Source organism: Chionomys nivalis, chromosome 7 (genome assembly GCF_950005125.1).
Source record: "Chionomys nivalis chromosome 7, mChiNiv1.1, whole genome shotgun sequence".
In the NCBI taxonomy this organism is placed as follows: Eukaryota; Metazoa; Chordata; class Mammalia; order Rodentia; family Cricetidae; genus Chionomys; species Chionomys nivalis.
The window spans coordinates 47,769,299-47,792,300 of NC_080092.1; the positions used below are offsets into that span (position 1 = coordinate 47,769,299).

General features: G+C 44.0%; 1 protein-coding gene across 5 annotated transcripts in view; it reads right to left on the minus strand.

Annotated features, from left to right (window-relative positions):
- The window catches only part of Dnah9 (dynein axonemal heavy chain 9), a 341,979-nt gene that overhangs the window by 309,302 nt on the left and 9,675 nt on the right, over window positions 1-23,002 (minus strand). For all 5 annotated transcript variants that reach the window (XM_057773503.1, XM_057773502.1, XM_057773504.1 and 2 more), the window contains exons 3-7: window positions 19,747-19,905; window positions 18,408-18,538; window positions 15,079-15,290; window positions 13,066-13,299; window positions 2,202-2,369 (exon numbers count right to left, since the gene is read on the minus strand). In XM_057773503.1, the coding sequence (XP_057629486.1) occupies window positions 2,202-2,369; window positions 13,066-13,299; window positions 15,079-15,290; window positions 18,408-18,538; window positions 19,747-19,905 (904 nt within the window). The remainder of the gene's footprint in view (window positions 1-2,201; window positions 2,370-13,065; window positions 13,300-15,078; window positions 15,291-18,407; window positions 18,539-19,746; window positions 19,906-23,002) is intronic.

Here is a 23,002-nt window from a genome sequence, read left to right on the forward strand (position 1 = left end):
TAGGGTGCAGGAATTTTCAAGAAAACTTCAACTCTCTAATTTGTAGAATTATTATTTGTTATTATTGTTGTTTTCCAATAGTAATGTGTGTTCTTATTTTACATTTTAAGGATTTTTTATTTTCATTTATGTCTAGGAGTGTGTCTGTGTGGTGTGCATGTGAGTACAGGTGCCTGCAGGGCCAGAAAAGGGCGTCAAATCTCTTGGAGCTGAAATTGCCCAACATGGGTGCTGGGAACTGAACTCAGGTCCTCTGCAAGAGCAACAAGCACTCTTAGCCACTGAGCCATCTCTCCAGGCCCCACATGTTTGTATTTTAAAAGAAAAGAAAACCAAAGAAAAGTAGGAAAACATAGTATATTCCTACTTTCCAGCTACATTGGCATTTTGGTGTTATGGTATGCTTTCATACATCTGGCAAAGTATATGTGTGTGCATTATGTGTGTATAATATATGGACATATATTTAAGTGGAGAATGCTCATTCATTCCTGGCTGCCCAGACCCAAATAATCACACAGAAACTGTATTAATTACAACACTGTTTGGCTTATTAGTTCAAGTTTCTTATTAACTAACTCTTCCATCTTAAATTAACCGATTTCTACCCATCTATGCACCATCATGAGGCTGTGACCTACTGGTAAGTTTTTCTGGTGACTTTCTCCTTCAGCAGCTACATGGTGTCTACTCTCTCTATATATATCCCTTCCAGCCTGGCTATATTCTGTCCTGCGATAGGCCAAAGCAGCTTTATTCATTAACCAATAAAAGCAACATATATGCAGAAGGACTTCCCACATTACATATATAATGTGTGTGTATATATATATACACACAAAATAAATGGGATATGTGAGATTTGTTATACAGTCGCAAATATATCATATATATAACATATGTATAATATACATTAAACATGTGTATACATTCTCTTTTGTAATCTATCTTTCTTCTTTCTTCTTCCAACTAATGGAATTTTCATTAAGTCCCATCACCCTGCATTTGGCCAGCGAGGGTCCTTGGAAACTGAATATGCTCAGAACAGATTCCTGTCCTAATTTCTGTTCTTCCTTTCTGGATTACAATTTCTTCTCCTGCAATCCTTCTCTCTTTGGGGAGAAGTCTATTCCCTTTCCACCATGGTAGCAAACTCTTTATTCTCTTCTGATGCTTTTGAATTCATAGGTTATGGCTGTGGGAGCACTGTGGGTGAGATCTCGGCTCTGTGTTCCAATCTTAGAAAATTTGTACTTGCTCTTGCTTATCTTGAGTGGGCTTCCTTTACCTAACCTTGAACTGCTAATAAACTTCTACTGATATGTCTGGCCTTTGCTTGGCAGTCTGTACTTGAAGCTTAGAATTTATTAGCAGCTTTATTGAGTATGATTGGTCAAATGGTGTGTTTAAGGTAAGCAGTGATGTTTTGATTCATGTGCACACTTGTGAAATGTTCAAAGCAATGGAGGGAGTGGACCTATCATGATTGGTGGGTTTAGCATATAGATTTTTATTCAAAATCCACTAGAATCCATCCCCTCATATAACTAGAACTGTGTGTGCACGCAAGAGCATGTGAGAACATGCATGTGTGTGTGTGCATGCGTGTTTGCCCTTAGGACACCCCCCCTTAACAGATTTCAAACATATAATACAGCGCTACTATCATTGCCACATTGTTCATTACACCTGTAGAACACTTACCCCACATCAAGGACACTTTGTAAGCATTGACCAGTTCCTCCCATTTCTCTGTCTCAGTCTAGTGGCCAGGTCCATTCTAGTGAGCTCTATATACCTGACAATTTGACCATTTTAGAAACCATGTTTAAGAGAGGTCATGAAGTTATTTCTCCTTTTACATCTGGCTTGTTTTGCTCAGCTCAAACTTTTGAAGCCATAAAGTCGGCACTGCTTCCCCTGTCTTCCCATGCCGACAGCTCTAGCAGCAGTAATCTGGATCTGTCAGTGGTGGGGAGAAGCTCTTGCTGATTTTTATCCTCTGCATGCAAAATAATTAGGATCTTTCTAATTACACAAGGATGACAATTTCTCCTGACCCTAACAATAAATAACAGAACCACTAGAACCACAGAGCCAAAGACGATTCTTAAGAAAAAGACAGGTAAACAAACACTTGGGTGCTGCAGCTAGAGACAGCTGAAAAAGGGGGCCAGGGCTTTAACCCCTCCCAGCCCTACCATGCTCTGGAGGTCCAGGCAGTCGTAAGGGCACTCCAAGAAGACCTTGTACATCTCCTCGAACTCCTCGTGCATTTGCTGGACTTGCTGACTCAGGGTGTTTCCTCGGATGCCACTGAACTCAAGCTTCTCCAGCTTCTCAAAATCCAAGGCTGTCTTCAGAAGACCCTATCAGGACAATTCACAAACAGTTAAGGAAACCCTCGCCACCCTCATCCTCACTACCAAATGGAGGAGACAGAAATTACAGGGGTGCTGGTTGCTTAAGAAAATGCAAGGTCTGGTTAGATTTTTTTAACCTTATTATCAGATTGGCTTGCTAAAACTCTATGAAATACTGAAGAAAAAGTACAGATAAGGTGGATTCACAGAAGCCAGAGTAAACAAGCAAATTAAAAAATGTATGCTTCAGTATCTCTGTGTTCTACTACATATTGGTAAGAATCGGTGGGTTTAATGTGAATTTTTATTTTAAAAAGTCAACATCAAGCCAGGCTGGTGATGCATGCCTGTACTCCCAGCACCGAGAGGATGGAGACAGGATGATCAGGGCCAGTCTTGTTTAATAGTGAATTTGAGGTCCCTATGTTCGAGAGGGTATTGATAGGAAGCAACCCTGCAAACAGCCTGGAGTACCAATCAGGGGGTGGCACTGGCCTTCTTGCAAGTCCCTCTACCAAGGAAGAATCATCATCTTCCAGCACAAGTGTCCTGGGACAGGTCAAACTTTATTCCATCTCAGAGAGAGAAGGCAGTCACTTACCATCACTCTGCTGGGTTTCTCCATCTGGGGCAGGGTCACGGTAACGCTCCATGACACTGTGGTGGGCTAACTAACTCCAGTTAGTGCAGGCATAGGATTGAAGTGCACGCCAGGACACAATATGCATTACTGACACCACGGACATGCCACATCCCTGCTGTGCTCAGAATTAAATGGCAGATGGATGACATAGCCCAAAAGCTTTGGGGAGGTGTCCCTTTCAAGGCTACGGACGTCATGTCACATCTAATAGTGTAAATGCCTTCTGAATGTGCTGAATGGGGAAGATTGAATTGATCCCTTGTGAATACCTGTCTAAAATCACTAAATCATGCTTGCTGTCAGAACCCTCAGTCTATGTACCTGTTACTCCCACGGAGAGATGAAGCTAAAGGTTATAAGTCATTCTGCAAACAGTTTGTGAGGACCCCTGGGAAGGGTCCTCCAACATGAAGAGGTTAAAAGGGCAAGAGCGGGTCCTAGTACCACACCCGAGCTGGGACACATCAGGTCCTGCCTCTACTCCTAAACTTTCCATACTGCTACTGATACCAAGTCCAGAAGTAATAACAGACACACAGCAGTGAGAAGGAGCCAGCACCTTCCCACATGGCCAGGAGGTCACCCAGGAAGCTTCTGGCAGCCATTCAGAAGTCTATTCATTCAGTCAGGCTTAGGCATCAACATCAGAAGAGGCAGGACAGGGACAGCAGCAAAGAAGAGACCAGGCACAAGAATCAAAGCTTCTGCCTCCTGGGGCAGGGTGAGGAAATCACTACTCTAAAACATTAGGATTTACATCATAGAGATTTGCATCTAACATGGCGAAGTCTCCAGTTCTATCCTCAGAATTAGAGAAGGGAGAAAAGGGCATGGGGGAGAAAGGAGGAGGGAGGGAGGAGAGAGGGAGGACGGAGGGAGGAAGGAGAGGAGAAAGAAGAGGAGGAAGAGGAGGAAGAGAAGGAAGAAGAGAAAGAGAAGGAAGAGGAGAAAGAGGAGGAGGAGGAGGAGGAGGAAGAAGAAGAGGAAGAAGAAGAAGAAGAAGAAGAAGAAGAAGAAGAAGAAGAAGAAGAAGAAGAAGAAGAAGAAGAAGAAGAAGAAAGCATATGAAAACGCTTCAAGACATCAGTACAAGCAATGGCTTTTTGGATAAGACCTCCAAAGCAGAGGATGTGGAAGTGAGGGTGGATCTGCAGGGATGGATAAGATTGCCAGCTTCTGCATAGCAAAGGAAACAACAGAGTGATGAGACAACTGTGGATGCTCAGTGTTACAGCCGATTCACGATGGGAAAATAACAACCAGAATATACAAGGTACTTTAAAAACTTGGTAACTGTTGTAGGAGGTTGCTTGTTTGTTCCCATCTTCTCAGCACCAAAATAATCATACAGAAACCATATTATTTGCAATACTGTTTGGCCAATAACTTAAGTGTATTTCTGTCTAACTTACATCCTAAATTAACCCATCTCCATTAATTTGTGTATCGCCACGTGGCTGTGGCTTACTGGATAAAGTTCCGTCCAGCGTCTGTCTCTGGCAGGAACTACATGGCTTTTCCTGACTCCATCCTCTTTCTCCCAGCATTCAGCTAGTTTTCCCTGCCTAACTCTGTTCCCCTATAGCTCTGCTATAGGCCCAAAGCAGTTCCTTTATTAACCAATGATATTCACAGCATACAGAGGGGAATCCTATATCAGGTAACCCAAAGCTAAGTAATTCAACTATAAATTGGGTAAAGGACAAGAATTTGACACTTCCTGCAAAAAGAAATATGAAAAACAAGGCAAGGATTAGATGGACCAGTGATGTCTCAGCATCAGCTATAGAGGCTATCCATGTTGTAGCAGAATTAAAATTAATATTTTTTGTGCTAAAAGAATCCACCAGTCATCAGCCCAGAACACAGTCCTAATGGTATATATATATGGTACGTTGTAACTTTATGAGCAATATTTGATACATGAATGTTCACTGTGTGATGTCTTGCACAATTCCTAAAAGAGTAGACGTAGCACATATAACACAAACACCACAAAACCAGCCTAAGGCTTTTACCTGGAGGGGAGGAGAGAGCTTGAACCATGGAAGAAAACAGAAACAAGTCTTCATGAAGACAATGGTTTGTTTTTTTCCTGCGGTGACTGTGGGGGATATGGTAGTTTATGTGATCATTATTCATGGACAGTTTATATTTACATTTTTTTTAAAAGAAAGAAAATCAGGGGCTCTCGAGCTTGTGAAAAATGTTCAACTGAACTATTTTTTAAAGGAAATGCAAGTCGAAACCACAATGAGGTATCTCAGCACTGTTTGGGTGGCTGAAGTCCCAAAGACACAAATGACAGTGAGGAAGTTAATAAAGCCACAAGAGAGAACAGTATGGAGGGGCACCAAGCAACTGCAGATAGATCTACTATCCACTTCCATTCCCTTCCGCAAAGGGATCCGAAGGAAATGACTTTGGAGTATTAAAGAGACACTTGCACACCCCGTCTGTTGTTAGACTACTCATAGCTAATGAGTTAAGGAATGATCCTGATGTCCATCAGCAGGTGCCTGGGTGAAAGCTGTTATGAATGACGACATGCTATCGTTTACACCCAAATCTATGAACTGGCCATAGGTGGGGTGAAATAAGTCAGAGGCAGGAAGGCAAATAAGCCACGCTTCCTTGCATGAGCATCTAAAAGCAATTCCCTCAGAAAGTGCAGCGGGGACTCCTAGAGACAGAGATGGTCAGAGCAAGGGTGGTGGTAGATAATGTCTGATAATGGGCACATAAACACAATCAGATAGGAGTGAGGTCTAGGGTTCCCACAGAATAGTGGGGCTTGGCAGTTCATCGTAACTACTGCACACTTGATAAGAGGAGAGAACGGAGGAACTTAAAGGCTCCATAGCGTAACGGGAACACGGAAACTATTGATCACCCTGACTTGATAATATGTACTTCACAAAGCATTGAAATATCACAGCGTACTCCACAGTTCTTACAGTGACTATGTGTTAATCAGTAAAAGGCTTTTAAGTGATTAAGAACATGTCAACCACTATGGTTTGATCATCCCACTATATACACATGACACATCATCACAACTGAGTCTGATAAATTTGCACAATTCAAATAACTGTAAGATATGGGCTGGAAATGTTGACATACATATAACCCCACTGCTTGGGAGACTGAGTGAGGACGGTGAATTCTAGGCCAGCCTGGACTACATAGCAAGACCCTAACTCAAAGAAACAACAATGCTGCCGGGCAGTGGTGGCGCACGCCTTTAATCCCAGCACTTGGGAGGCAGAGGCAGGCAGATCTCTGTGAGTTCGAGACCAGCCTGGTCTACAAGAGCTAGTTCCCGGACAGGCTCCAAAAAAACCACAGAGAAACCCTGTCTCGAAAAACCGAAAAAAAAAAAAAAAAAAAAAAAGAAACAACAATGCTCAGCTTTATATGCTTAGAAGAAAACCAATGGATTCAATTTAAACGCAGTTGACTTCTATGGTAATTCCTGTCTCTTACAAGCTGCTGTTTCACAGGAGAAAAATAGCTGAGTCTTGCACTATTTCCTCAGTTGTTATTCTTCACAATGGCATGGACATCATTTTAATTTGTTAGGAAATCCTCTCTAACCATGTTTAAAAGACAGACACAGCTTGATATGTTTGCATATAGCAGAATATGAGATGATAATTTCATTATACACTCTTTTATTTCTCCAGAAGACTTGAAGCAGGCTCCTAGGTGGTCAGTAGGAAGCGTTTTATTGATAACATAAGGAGGAGATTGCAGGTACCCAAGCAGTATTTAGTCACTATACTTTTGGAGAAAGTCTAGTTATTGATTTTTTCCAAAAATTCTTTCTTCATCTTAATAAACGGGTCACATCTTCACTGCAGGAACTACAGATTATTACAACAGACTGCCAATCTCTGCTGCTCCCACTGTCATATAGGGAGGGCCCCAGACATCAAAGAGACCCCACTAGGGTCTCTATTAGGAAATGATAGATATTTATAATGAATTATCTAACTAACAAAGGTATAGTGGGAGACACATTTATTTGGGGTTCATTTGAAGGCCTGGGGTCTTCCCTTCAACTCCTATCAATGGGGTGTCCCCTTTCCCCTCCCCCAGCACCACTCCTCTGCTCTTTCTGTCTTAGCTTTTTTACTCTGGCATGGTAATATTTAACATTATGTTGTATTATGTCATTTTCTGCCCACCTTTCCCAGGAGGTTGCAGATATTCCAAAGGTATCTCAGGTCCTCCTATGCCCGGAAGCATGCGTGGTGCTGAATGAGTATTTGTTGAATACAGGTGTGCCCTTTCTGCTCTGACTTAGCTGCTGCACAGTCAGTGGAAAGTGATAAAGCAACAGAACCTAGCAACCACGACTGCTGAGTCGTTAGTGAGAATGAGAAGAGTTGGGTGGAGGAAGCAAAGGCAGGACATCTTAGTGTAGAATGGGTCTTAGACAAGTGCAAGGAAGAAACGTCTGTGGTCCCAGTTTGAGGGAAGAAACAAATGCCCAAACGAGCAGACCTGGTCTCACCATGCAGGATGAAGTTAGGTAACTGTTGCTATGTAATCATTTTAATCTAAAAACAACAACAGCAGTGAGCGGTCCCTGGGACGCCAACAAATAAAACAAACCATCTACCTTTCAGATAGTCCAAACAGAGTGAACAGCCTGAGCTGTGAGCACGTGATCACTGGGGAGATTCTGGTATGATGTACAGTGGACAGCACTGTAGAAATAATTTCTAGAGCTGCGGACACAGATTTTGTGCACTGACCACAACCCATCATCGACACTCAATTTAGATGTAGGCTGTTTTCACAGCCCATTTAAAAGTCTTCAGTGACAGATAAATAGCAAGTTTAATCCAATGGGGTTAAATATTTTTAAATGTCAATGTTTATTAATCCCAGTAGTAAAGCCATGGAATGCATTATGCAGCACACAGGATGTGCCTATGAGCCTTGGAGCCAGGATGCATATCGTAGAAGACCTGTGACACGTTCCCACAACCCTGGTCCTGCTCTTTGCTGGCTCTATAGCCTGGGGCAAGGTACTGAGATTGCAAGGCTCATTTGCAAACTGTAGATGGGCACAGTGATATTTAATATAGGCCAGGATTTAGGACAATAATATTTAACTTACGAGGCGGTTCTTCGGAAAGAGCCTATATAGTATGACATAAGGAAAGTGTCACCATTATAATTATGACCCTCCTGGTGTCATTAGATACTGGATAAGTGTGGCTTATCCAGGAAACACTCCGCAGCTCTTTGTAGGCAGGTATCACAATGTGCCCCAGTGTCCCAGAAGATTTACTGGGTTGATTGGGACCTATTGTTATGAAAAAAACGATGCAACATTTAATGGTGGTGGCAGGTGGAGAGTTGGGGTTCAATTTGTGCTCTGGCCCGTGAGATGGAGAATCAAAACCAGATGCAATGGCAAGCTTCACCAACGGTTCCTCTATTCCCGAAGGAGAGGTCATGCCGGCTGCCTGTCTTAAAAGAAATGTCTTCGGAATTCATTAAGGGACAGCACAAAGCAGCTCCTCACGGATGAAAATCTCAAAAGGTCATTTGAAAAAAGACTGTTTTCTTTACCTTCTCGACTGCCACCGACCTTATGCAGCTAATGGTCTCACATGTGACCACGTGTTCAAGCTGGGCTGAAAGGGAAGCCAGCCCAATTAGACCGGGAATGAAAAGAGGCTGGACAAAGTGGCTGGAACTGGCAAAGGGACCCCAAGGAAATGTGGTATCTCAGGTCAGCTTATTACCTCTTTCCCCGCTAATCACTCTGCATAAAGCCCCAGCAGGAAATCATTGCCTCTCCAAGTGAATCCCAGGCATTTTATAATGAAAGCAATGAGGGCTCTCTCCAAGCTGCTTCCCGCATCATTCACAGGGAAGGGGACGCAAGCAGAAACATAAACAAGAATGTGCAGATTCTACAATCTTGTGGCATAAACATGAACCATGTATGTGCACGTTTGTGTGTTATGTTCCAGTTCCTATGTTTCAGGAAGAAGGATGAGTCAAGGGATTCAGAGACATGGGGAGACTGCTTTTCTTCAGTTCCTTGACTGTTTATTCAAACTGCAAAAGATTTTGGATATGTTGGGGATTCCCTTAGGTGAAGCCAGAAAGTCTAATTGGAATGGGAACTAGAACTTTACCTAAGTGACCTACTTAGTGATAAAGACTGAGAAACTATCTGATTGAAAATGGGGTATGGAAAGATAGAAAAGAATGGGTAAGGATAGAAATAAAACCAAAAATCAAGGTTGAGCCCCTCAAAACAGAAAGATGGGGAGGGAAGGAAAGATGGTGAGAGGGAGGAAAAGGAAGGAATGGGGGAAGGAAGGAAGGGAGGAAGGGAGCAGAGTAAGATGTTTACAACTCCCTGAGGATATCAAAGTTTGATAAAAAGAATACAATGCTTCTGGGAATAAATTCCATCTCCGCATTCTGCACTGGGTGACTGTGGATAAATTAAGAGATGCATTGGACTGAGCTGTGTATTAAAGGTGGGTATTGATTAGCATTTCTAATGACTGTGATGACACATGTTCTAACGTCAGAAAAGTTCTTGCATGTGTCATTTCTCTATGTTTGTAGCCCTCAGTTTCCACAGCAAGGATGAGGTCATGCGATGCTGATCCTGAGGAAGAAGGTTGGTATCAGGTTGCCCTGGGAAGCTGTCCCCAGCACACACCCTCCTTACTGCATACCTCCTCTGCCTCCTACCTTCTTTTAGCTAGCAGCCAGAGGGAAAGCATGGGCCTGAGCAACAAAATTCTTGTGAAAAAAAAGAAGTCAAAAACAAAAGGGTAAAGAGCTAAAGAACATTACAGATGAGAGGAACGAGGGCTGGGAGAACCGTGGAGATTAGAAACCAGCCCCTTGTAATCTGGCCCTCAGCATGAGCGGAGAAGAGCCAAATTCACCGATGTCATTCTGTTCACTTCTATTTATTAAATCTCAGGCGCCAGCGTCATGGTGATCACACATTGTATTAGAATAGAAGATGAAGAAGGTTAAGTTCATGCTAATTCTTGCTGGAGAGAAGCAGATTAATCCCATTTCAAACAGGCATTGATCACTGTGATACTCGGAATGTTAACTAAAGGGCTACATGAAATATGCCAGAAGACGATCGATAGTCCCTTGTCCTGCTGCACTGAGCTGAGAAGGGAGGAGGTGGGAGGGGAAGAGGAGACAGCAAAGGGCAAGGGGGATGAATCTGAGCCAACACTGAGAGATGACAGAGAAGGGGAGTTGCTGTGCCCAGGAGCAAAGGAGTAATACAAGATAGACAGACCAAGGGCAGAGGGTATCCAAGTCCCCTCCAGGGACAGAGAGCAGAGGGTATCCAAGTTCCTTCCAGTCAAAGCAGAGGAGCTACTCTTTATGCATCTGAGCCTTTGGTTCAGGAAAAAGAAGCTTGAGAAGGGACCAATGTGAGGTAATGGCTCTGGGGAGGCTGTGGCCAGCTGTGCTAATATTTACTGATACCCTGTGCAGATTAGGTGCCCTTAGTTTAGAATAGCTGTCTATATGCAAAGTCATACCATTAGCATGTGTGTCCCAGGCTGAAGACCCCTCCTAAACAGCTATTGGAAACTTATTTCAAGACTGGAGAGAGAGCCCGTAAACATGACCGTTGCAGTGTTACAGAGGTGATTATTCCTCCATGGTCATCCCAGAGACCAGGGTGGCCGTCACCTTGGCTAAACAGTGAGGAGTTGATGTGGGAGATCAGTGGAGGGGGATGGGAATAGGGGCTGAGCCGCAGGAGTTGTGCCAGAAACAGCTGAGAGAAAATGAGGCATTTAGGATGATGCTGGATATCAATTATTAATACCCTCCTGATTCTGATGAAAGGTTTAAGGTATGCCTTTCATAAAATCTAGCTTCTGGCTTTCTCTCGCATATTTTTCTGCCTTTATGCCTTCTCCAGTGAATTCTTTTTCTAGTTCAGAATTGATTTCCTCTTGTGCTCTTTGCTATTTTTTCAAAGCTCTCCTGGGTTAGGGTTCCCCCCCATCTTTTGCTCCCAGTAACCCAAATGTACTTTCATTATGACATTCAGTTCACCTTAGGAAAGTTGACTGATTCTGTATCTATCTTTCTACCCTGGATGTTCTGTGCTAATTTGTCTCTCTTCTCCTATGCCATGACTGTAGGTCCGGAAAGTTATTCAGGCAAAACTATGTTCTATTCCTCTCTGAATCCCAGCACTCAGTTCAGTGCCTGGAGAATTTTTTAAATATGCATATAAAAATTGATATGAAGAGATTTAGTCTATGATTGTTTTATCTCTGTCATCTGGTGGTTTGGTAGGTTTGTTACAGCATTTCCACACTACATCTCTCTTCACCCCAAATCTCCACTACTAATAGCTTGGAACTAAAGTCTAATTCCTTCTCTGTTCCTTAGCTATTGGTCTAACATTGAACTGGACCCCAAAGTCCTCACGTTACCCCCACGCATGTACTTCTTATTGTGTATGTGGTATTTATCCTTTCCACAAAAATTCAATCAGGTTGCATGAGCCACCTTTCCTGGATAAGTGTCACTACCAGACCTCAGCCAAGAAGCCGCCCTTGACAACAAATGGAGACAGTGCAGAGAAGCACAGCTGGACACAAAATAGCCTCATCAATGAATTGTGGGTAACCCAGCTTTGATGGATGCATCTACGTCACAGCCCCTGCTCAGCGACGCTGTGGGACGAGGGCCTGGAAAGTTGGTAAGAGCCAGAATACCAAGAAGTTGGCTGTGCAATGTTTCCCCCAGAAATGACTGTACAAAAGAGACCAGAACAAGGCAATATCAGTGAATATGTTAACACAGAAGCATGGGAATGCCATTGAGCCCTACACCTAGACAAAGACTTACAGGCAACTAAGGTCTTCTGGGAATCTCTTCCCAGGGATAGCCTCTCCCAGGGATGAGCCTCCTTAATGATTGTTCATGTTCATGCAAACAACAAGAACAGATTCAGCAGGTTGTACAGGTGTGTGTGTGTGTGTATGTGTATAACACACACAGACATAACAATAATAATAAAATAAGCCATCAGCTTGAGAGTTGGGAGATACATGGGAGTAGTTCAAGGAAAGGTAGCTGGGAATGGCTGGGAGGCAGACAGGAGAGAAGTAAAGTGATAAAAACATTTTTTGAAAAATATAAAAATTCAATCTATAAGTCCATAACTATAAGACACTAAATTCTGAGATGTAAAAGCAAAAGGAAAAATCTCATGTCTTTGCTTCCTAGTTCTTAAACTATAATTCATAGTAATTTTTAAATACTTGACAGGAGAGAGAACTATGAATAAGATGTGCTTCTCTTGCCCAAGGACTCATCAGTGTTCGAGATTTAGAGCCACTGGGCAGTCTGGGAATGGAAGGGAAGCCCAAAGCAGCTGGCCTGTGAGAACGGGCAGTTGTATGAAGACCTGTTTTCTTTCAATTTTGTACATACACCAGACTTCCCAGCCCAAGTTTATTTGCAAATAAGCTAAGATAGCAGAATGATCTCTGGGGCTTTCTCCCTAAGTGCCTATGATCAGAATCTCTGAATACCAACGGAATCACCACTGTTTGGTCAATCCAAATGACAGCCATTTACCGAAACTTGTTAATGGTCCTGACAGCCAACCGCATGTGACTGTCTTGCGTGAATCTAAAATGGCACCCCACAGGCTCTCATGTTCTGTTGCTTGACCCCCAGTGTGGTGCTATTTTGGAAGGCTGTGAAATGCTTAGGAGGTAGAGCCTAGCTGATCAAAGTAGAGCACTAGTTGCAGGCCTTCAAAGCTTACAGCTTAGCGGCTGGCTCGAACCTCGCGCCCTGCCTTCTGTTCCCACCACTATTGGAACATCCACTGCTACGTGATCCTGTTGCCACAATTGGAGCTCATTCTCACCCTGACTTCGCCTCCACGATAAGCTAAAACTCTGTCACCATGAGCCAAAATACATCTTTCTGGCTACCTGGTAGCCTCTGAGATGTTGTACTTACTCCCACATTAGACGGGAGCCTGGGGTGAATGAATCTACTCACCTCCACCACACACAGTCGGCCCAGAAAGCCATCCAGTCGCACAAAGACCAGAGACACCTGGAAATCCCATCTCCTGACTTCTGAGTCCTCTTTGAAGTACGTGTGGAGATGTTCCCTTCTGTCCTGAAATGCCCGTTTGAAGAAGCTTAAGGTGTCTGAGACCACTTGCAGTTTTCTCTGACTTTCTTCTACCTCACTCCTCAGGAGGTCTTCTGGGTTGAGGTAATTAGAGGCCTGGGATGTAGATAAATTAGTAACCATGAACCCAATGGCATGTACAGGATATCCCATGACTATGTCAATACCATCTCAGAATGAAATAATTGCCTAGATAATATTTTTCATAAGAACAACGCAGAAAACTTCTGATCAAGTTTTCCGTTCCACAGGTGATCTTGGGTCAGTGTTTAAGCCCAACAGTCTGTGGTCCTTCAGTCACAGTGTGTTGAACCATGCTGTGATTGGACAAGTGACCAGTCAGAGACCAAAAGGCATTATGGGATGTGGCTGGGCCAGCTGTTCATCCCCCAAATATTCTGTGATTTGTTGACTTTGACAACAAAATATTTTGAATGCAAGAAGCTTTGGGCCATATCTATTTTTCAAGAGACATAAACCTGGGAACTTGGAAGATAAGCTACTGGGTAGTCCCCATCACCAACACAGGGAGCCACAGAGAGTACTGGGTTTGGGAGGCATCCTCTAAAACCACAATGTGAGTCAGTCTGGAGCCAGCCTCGCCTCAGGTTTTCAAAGCACGGGCGTGCTAATACAAGTTCTCTACGGATGCTCCATTTTCTTAGTTCTTATATTTTCAACCAAAAGTCCCCATTGATAGTGATGGTGACATGCAGAACTGTGAGACCAGCACCCCAGATGTGGGTGCTGCTGTGGGCATGCTTGGGTAAGTAGTCAAAGTCCTCAACCTTGACAAACATCTCTAAACAAGTAATAAGTTCTAAGACTCCTTTTGTCCCCTCATCTGATATCTGACTGGGATTTATAAATGTAACACCATTTTGTAGCCTCAATATGCTCAATGGGTGTTAGTTGCTATGAGCCATTCTGTGAGCTTGTTTGTTGTTTTCTTAGGGCTGATGGTCCTTGGGTACCAAAAGGAGTCACCATGTAGGAAGGTCACCCAAACCACGGCTTCTAGCTCCACGTACACTCTAAGATCCATACCGCCTTTGTGCTACAGGAATCCCTAAGAAGGGGTAGGAAAGCCAGTAGGATGGCACACAGCTGGACTACCATCTGCTTGGGAAGGTGAGACAGGAGGATAGCAAGTTTAAGGCTAGGCTGGGAAATTTAACGAGGTCTTTTCTCAAAATAAAATTTAAAAAATGTAGCTCAACTGATAGAGAGCTTATCAAACATGTGAAGGGTCTTGGGTTCAACCACCAAACAAAAACAAGGAAAACAAACAAAACAAACAATTACTAGCAGCAACAAAAAGTGGAGGGATGATCTGTGCAACCCAAACAGCAGCATCTCCGGTGTTCACAGCGAAGGAGCTCTGAGCATGTGCCAGGCACACACATCCTTGGCATTATTACATGTTAGCCCTGTGAGATGGTTCCCGTTTCACTGCAGCATCATAAACCGGACAGTGAGGCACAGAGCAGGCAAGCAGCTTGTGCTGGAACACACAGCTCACACGTGCTAAGTCAGGAGCAATTCCCTTGACTTCAGAGACTTCCTTCTGAATTACTAGGCTTTGTTGGTGACTTACCACAAATCCCTCACACAGCTCATGAAGGAGGTTGCGATTTACCAGCCCCAAGCAGGGCTTAGGCAGAAAGCAAGATTGGGCAACCCCAGTGTTTCAGCAGTACCAAAAACTTCTTTGGGAACTGCTGGCTTGTGAAAACATAAAATTCAAATGTGAGAATCCTTTGGGCCGCAATTACTTCCGGCCTAAGGGAAAACCTCGTTTTACTCTTCCACGTGCCTTTCTATGTGCCAAGTAGCCCCGAGGGAGATGTTGCTGGGCTTCGCAGATCAGCTCACCTGCTGGATGAGGAGGTTGCAGATTTCCTGGAGCAACACCGCGAGCCTCCCTGGGGAGCCATACGACCTGCTGGTGGCCCAAATCAGACAGACCACATGGAGCAGAGGCCTCAGCCTGCCCTTCACCTCGGGAAACTCCAGGCTTTCTAGGATGTCTAGGTGTCTCTGGAGCGGTGACAGGTGCACATGGATGTCCTGGGCCTCTGTCAGGGCTGGAAGGAATTAGAGATGGTCAGCCATGCCTGCTGGGCACCACCTACCTCAGAGAGCCCCAGTGTCTGGGAGCGAAGGGCTGGCAAAGCCAAGACTGCAATTTCTTCCTGACCTGGGAAGATGGAAAAGAAGGTTTCAGAAAGCTTCCCGGCTCTTCTGAAGAAAATACTGAAATCGGAGCACTATGAAAAACCTAGAGTGACGGACTAAGAAGATCTTGCTAACAACATTCCTGTATCAGGATGTCTTCCTGGCTTTCCCAGCCTGTCTCAGTCAGGGTTACTATTGCTATGATGAAACACCATGACCAACTCAACTTGAGGAGGAAAAGGGTTTATTCAGCTTACCCTTCCACATCACAGTTCATCATCAAAGGAAGTCAGGACAGGAGCTCAAACAGGGCAGGAACTGAGGCAGAGGCCACAGAGGGATGTTGCTTACTGGCTTGTTCATGGCTTGCTCAGTCTGCTTTCTTATAGAAAATAAGGCCCTCCCCAATCGATCACTAATTAGGAAAATGTCCTACAGGCTTGCCTACAGGTTGATCTTATGGAAACAATTTCTCAACTGAGGCTCCTTCCTCTCAGGTGACTCTAACTTGTGTCAAGTTGACACGGTACTAGTCAGCACACTCACCACACTCACACACTGCTGCTTTATGTTGGCAGACCCCCTCCCTTGGTAAATGTTTGCTGATAATTTTGATGCTGATACTACAAAGATGACATGAAGACAGACGATGGGGCAAGTGCAAAAGAGTGTGCCTTCAAATGCTGATCCAGACGCCTCCCAACTCTAGGACTTTGGACACAGCTAAGATCTGTAAGCCTCAAAACTAGGCTGACCTGGGAAGTAATTTCACAGGCCATGGAAACAGGAGGCAGTATAAACAGCATCTTCCCAGAGAGCAGTGTGATGAAAGGACTGGAACAAACAGTTAACGGACAGCAGCATCTCTGGCGAGTGTCTGACAGGAACTTTCTTTGCGAGTGCTTGTGAGAGAGAAGCCACCGAGAGTGGAGGAGTAGTGTGGACTGGAGATGGCAAGGTTCTGCTGGTTTTCAAAGCCAAAGAACCACCTTGAACACAGCTCCAAGGGCAAAGCCTTCGGCGGTCATCTCGTGCTAACTGATAGGGAAATGTGGTAAAGCTGGCAGCACTTCCAGGTGCATAGCAATCCAGAAAAATGGCAGCCAAACCGAAGGGCTTATCGGCAGCTGTTTCCCTCTCGGGCAGGTAATTGGCGGTGTCTATGAGAGCAGGTGGTCTTAGGTCATATTAGATGGATGAGGCTCCATGACTACCTTAAAGGAAACTCAAAATATCCCCGAGTTAGCTGCAACCTCCAACATATCAGAAATTTTTCTATCACTAGACGTACAGCATCCCATAAGGCCTGAGTAATTCCCTAGGTTCACTGTGTGACTCAACCAGTCCTCTTTGCCTGAACAAAAGGGATGATACCCCTGTTTACTCTGAACCTCTGCATCAGTTGCCCTGAGGCTCAAGGGACACATGATAAATGGGAATGGATGTTTGTGCTTTATATCCCAAGTAGTATATTGGAAGCATTCTGCGAGCCAGTCAAATGACCTGGCGCTCCAAAGAGAGTGATAATGCTCTGTGGGAGGCCGGCAGTGAGTATTGGAACCACTGAGTTGAGGCAGAGGACTTTACCGTGCTGCTGATAGACAAAGTGGGGGCATGTGAGTATCGGAAGGAAGCCTGAGGTGTAGATAGAGGAGCCTTCTCTTCAGGTCACCCTGTTTGAGGGTCCTTCAAAAGCCAAATGTTTCTTCAAATACCTGGACAAAACTTGACTGTCTTAAGACCACAATATTTGAGAAATCAGCTTGATTAAAAAAAAAAAAAAAAAAACCAAAACAAATGGAGACGGAGAACTAGGGTTCTGCTTGGTGTTTTTTAGTTTTCTTTTGTTTTTAGGATTATCTATTCCTCAGTTTCTGAGGGATACTGATTGGTAGCCCATATTAGATACCCAAAGACAAGGACTCTAAAGTCTCTTACATGAAGTGGCTCTTCTTTGTGACTTAGCTTCCCTCAGAAACCCCAGCACTGAAGCTGGGTGTGGTAGCTCAGGAGCTCAGGCCTGTAGTCTAACACTTAGGAGTCTCCCTCAGGAGAATCTAATGTTCAAGGCCAGCCTGGGCTACAGACTAAGTTCAAGGCCAGCCTGAATTGCACAGCAAGATGCTATCTTAAAAAACAACAAGAAAGAGACACACAAAGAAAGAAAAAAGATACCACAGCACTAACTCCTTTATTCTCCGGGGCAGAAGGAGAGAGTAAGAGAACAGGTCAGCTAAGAGCTCTGGATACAGGACACTACCCTTGTCAACAGAACAAGTAGACCTGGATTAAGTTTCTATTTTGGACATACATGGGGGTAGATTCTTTAAAGAAAACTCAAGGAGAAGAATGTATTTGAAAATCACTGTTTAGATTAAGTTTAATTCATACAAAGTTGAAAATACCTTTAAAAGCACATTCTGACCTATAGTACTAAGAATAAGGAGGTGGTTAGTAGGAAACCAGGAGTGGGGCAGACCACACCAATGAGGGAAGAGGGAGCCCTGGGAAAATGCAGCGACATCTCATCAGAGGCCTTGGCAGCTATGCAATTTTGATAAAGGCTGATCTTGTCTGGTACTCAGAGGGACAGGAAATTGTAGTCCTATCTGAACAGACAAGGCAGAATGATGCTAGAAACAGAACAGATATTCCTCAAGATGCCAAGGACGGAGGGACCTGATCTCCAGAGGTCCCTCTGCTACAGTGTGTCTTCGTAGTATATTGGAGCTAATAACATTCTTACATCTAGATTATCTCACAAGTGCTGAGGGAGGCAGGAATCTGGTGCTCCAGAGCGAGAGTTCCAACCACAGAGAGGTTGTTTGTTATATCTAAGGTCACAAGGCAGCTAACCCACAAACACAGTTGCTTCCAGAAGTGGCATTCCTGCCACCATGCTATCCTGTGCCAGATAAGAAGGTGATAAGGATGTGAAAATTCTGACGTCAGGAAAAGAGTAGACACAGCGTTAAGGAAAAAATGCCGAGTCAAACAGATTTGTGGAAACGCTCGCTGGTCCTCACCTGCTTCAACGTCTCTGAACATGGCTCTGAACGCCGGCAGGTAGCTGCTCTGAAGCTTGTCCAGGAGTCCAACCATGCCCTTCACCTTAATTGTCATCAGTTGACTATAAATGTGTTCCAGGTCCTCACATCTGCAATACCACAGAGCAGGGTGAGTATCAGGAAATGTCACACTGTGACACCTCACCCTGCTGAAGGCAGAGAGTAGCCCTGCCTCAGGTGCCTCCACAGACTGAGCTCCCTCCCAGGCATCTGTTTCAGAACAGTACGAGTAAAATCCCGAGTCAGGAACAAAGGCTCACAGGAAAGGCTCCAGGAAACACTGGACCAGCTGGTGGCCTAAAAGCTTGGCAGCTGGAGGTCATTAGCTCTTGCAGCAAGGTTGGGCAGGGAAACAGAAGCATCGTTAAAGTGGGACTTCTTGAGAAGGGCCTCATCATAAGTCAGTAAATGGTTAGAAATCGGGGGACACTCAGGATGGTGGTGCAAAGGGATCTGGAGCCCTACAGGACAGCTTGTCCACAACACCCTATGTAGTATGGTCAGAGCGTCTGCCCCCAACATCTGCCTGTCTGCTCCAGAAAAGATTCACCAGCACAATGATAAATAGGAGCAAAAGCATGGAGGGTGGGAGGGAAGCAGGCAGGTGCAAGAGTTAGGCACTTCTGGTCACCCCATGGGACCGAGACCCAATGACTGCTATTGACAGTCTGTGACTTAGGACAGGCAGGTCTGCAACCATTATCCAAAATCCCTTTTCCTTTTCAGGTCCTTACAGAGGTAAATAAATCTAACCTTGGCTATCCAAGAAAAGGGAACAGAATTTAGAATAAAAGTATTGAGAGTCGGGGCTGGAGAGATGGCTCTATAGTTAAGAGCACTGGCTGCTCTTGCAGGGGATCCAGGTTTGGTTTCCAACACCCACATAGTGACTCACAACCATCTGTAACTCCAGTTTTAGGGGACTGGGCAACTGTGGTTCATATACATATATGCAGACAAAACATTCGTACACACAAGATAAAAAATGTTCTTAAAAAGAGGACAAAAGGTATTTTAAGTCTTGATTTAACTATATGCATGTAGTAAAAGATTCCTCCAATGAACTGACAGTGCCCCAGGAAAGAAAGGGCGGCTCCTGAGCCTCAGGGAAAGAATTCATCTTCCAGTCCACAAAAAGAAACATACTGCTCCTAAGACACCCAGTCGTCAGCCCTAGGGAGGATGAGAAACATTTGGAGGTGGAATCATATCCAGTGGGGGCTCCAGCAGACCAGCCCTGCCTTCTCTTCTGTCATTTCTCCTCTCCAAGGATCTGAGCATGTGCCTCCCTGCCTACCTGCTCTTCCAGAACTCCAGCTCCACCTTGGGGGTGGGATTGTCCCCTTGTAAGAGTGCCTGGGAAGACTCTTTCTTGAGTACCACCTGGACTTGGTGGCTCCATTTGATCACTGCAGACTCAATGGCATAGACAATTGACTTGTCTATGGTATCCAAGCTGCAACAGACAAAAGACATCTCTTATTGTGTGCGAAAATAATTTGAGCCTGCTTGCATTCGCCCATCCCCAGTTGTGATAAAAAATTTCAGAGACTGGAAAACTTGCAAAGATGTCCATTTAGCTCATGATTGGGAAGATCTGAAGTCCCAGTGTGTCAGGACACACTGTGGGTGGTACTGTGGTGGTAATATATGCATGGAGATTCACAAGGCAACATGACAAGTCAAAAAAAGCAGGAAGGGAGGCTAACTTTACCTTTTTATAACAGCCTATTCTGGAGGGTTCACATTAGTCTTCTCCAAGGGCAGTCTTCCTGATGACCTAATTGTCCTACACTAAGTTCCAAGTCTTAAGGGTCCCTCCACCTTCCAACAGAGCAACATTGGGGAACAAACCACCAACACACAACCCCTCGGAGAACAAACTCAAGCCAATTCAAGAAATATCTGGGTGTTCTCTAAAGGAGAACTTAACTTCACCTAACGTGTGAATCCTTTAGTTTTTAAGTTGTGTGTGTGTGTGTGTGTGTAGTATGATGTAGTGTTGGTGCTTTGTCCGTGCACATGAATGTGGAGACCGGAGACTGATATCCAATGTCTCTGTGGAATCCTTCAACTTACTTTCTGATACAGGAGCTCTCACTGAACTCGGAGTTCATTGATTGGACGAGGCTGGCTGGCCAATTATCTGTATCAGCAGGCCGCTTGTTAGTCCTGGCCGCCCAGAACCAAAATAATCACACAGAAACTATATTCATTAAATCACCTCTTGGTCCATTAGTTCTAGCTTCTTATTGGCTAACTCTTTCATCTTAATTTAACCCATTTCTATTAATCTGTATATCACCACAAGGTCGTGGCCTACCGGCAAAGTTTCAGTATGTCTGACTCTGGCGGTGGCTCCATAGCATCTTCTGACTCTGCCCTTCTTTCTCCCAGCATTCAGCTCAGTTTTCCCTGCCTACCTAAGGACTGTTATCTAGGACAGTGATCTGTAAGTTTTTCCCTTAAATAAATAACCCTTTGATTATTTATAATTCTGAACTGGTGTGGGATTATTTTGTGACTTCCATCTTCAATGATCTATAGGGGTTCACTTGTCTCCAACTCACTTATCCCCCAAGTGTGGGGCTGGCAGGTACATATGTCATGCACACTGTTTTGTGGGTGCTGGGGATCTGAACTCAGGTACCCATGCTTGCGTGCCAGACCTTTTACTAACATTTTACTAAGAGAGGCCTCCCCATGGTCTCTAGCCTATGAATTCTTAACGATTCCCCTCAAGTAATAGACTTCCATCAGCAAGTCAATTGTACAAATCATTTTCTAGGGAAGTATGTTTATTCTTGTGTTCATTCAACATTATTTGTACAGCCAGGGGCCCATCAATATTCTGAACACTGGTTTAAGAACTTTAAATGGCATAAAATCCCGTCAATGCATGAAGTATTGAGTCGGCCACCCAATCCCCTGCTTTTGACTCATCAGAGGACAGGCTCCCTACATAGCCTAGCAGCTCACAACTGACCAGCTCTTCTAGGAGACACTTTGCCACATGTACCACCCTGGGCCTCCCTTGCTTTGTTGTGAGTCCTAACACTATAGCAAGGACAAATGGGTTACACACTCCTCCAGCAGATGTAACCATCCTCATCTGCAGCTCTGGATGCCAGGACAATTCCATCCTGGCTTCAGGTTTCCTGCAAAGAACGGGCTCCAAAACATCCCCTTTCAAACACACTGTTTTGTTTTAAATGACTTAGATATGATGACAAAGGATTAAAATTAAAATAGAACAGATGAGATGACTTTGTTTCAAAAACACCTGCCACACAAATGTGATGTCCGGTGCTCTATTGCTAGAATTTGGGGGGTGGAGGAGAGAACTTACTCCTGAAAGTGTCCTCTGATCTCCACATGTTTGCATGGGACACACACACATGCACACACACACGCACTCCATATACATCCTCAGACACCACAATAATAGTAAATATGTTTTCATTTTAAATAAATTGAAATAAAAATAGTCTGCTGTTCAGAATCTTACCTGAACACTGCATATACTAGGTAACAGGGGCATAGTGATGGAGACAGGAAATTCATAGATGACATTTTTCACAAGAGGAACTCACCTGAACTTAATGTGAAATTCATATTTGCTTAGAAATGATGCAGCACAAGTGATTATGAAAGACATTAAAAGAAAATGCTCTCCTCCTTCAAATGATGCAGCCTTCAGGGAAATTATCAAAGTTGAACAAAAGGAGAAAAACTCAGCAAGGAATTATAAACATGAGCTGAATGTTATTAAGATATGGTATAAAGAAACTGAGATAAAGGGGGAGATTAATAGTATTTATTTTGAAAATTGGATATTTTTATTAAACTACAATAAGCTTTCCAGTTAACGGGGATGCCCCTTCAAATTATATATAGCTATACACTCATTTCCCACGTAAAAGTACTAAGAAGTAGGCTGTAATTACATGCACTTCTCATTCTTCAGATATATCATGGCTCCTGAATAAAAACAATGATGGTCACATATTGAGAGAAACCTGGCAATATGGCAGACCACTCTCAATCAGGAAGGTGACCTATTGCCACAAACATATAGAAAGGCTGGGTAAAAATATAGGAAAATATATTTACATACACAGACTGGATTGGAGGGAGGAAAATACCCCTGGATACAAAGACAAAGGAACATCAAAGCTGGACTAGTTGAGAGGAAGCCGATGGGAGACATACCATTATAAAGCAGAGGATCTGATGTAGCGCACAGGCCAGTTAGCTCAGCCCTGGGCTAGTGGTTGAGGCAGGAGAATCTTGAGTCTGAGGCCAGGTTGGATTATATAGAAAGTTCTAGGAAGGCTTAGACCATAGAATGAGAGTCTGTCTCAAATAAATAGACAAAACCAACATAATCAAAGGAGGCTGGAGTTCTAATGCCCACTTAGGGGCAAGAGGCATGGACTCTCCAATAGAGCTAGATTTGCCTGGACTTAAGGGAGACAAAATCCTCAGGGTCTGAAAAGTCTGTGCAGACCGGGGAATGGAGGCCAAAACAGTAATACAAGTCTGAAAGTTAG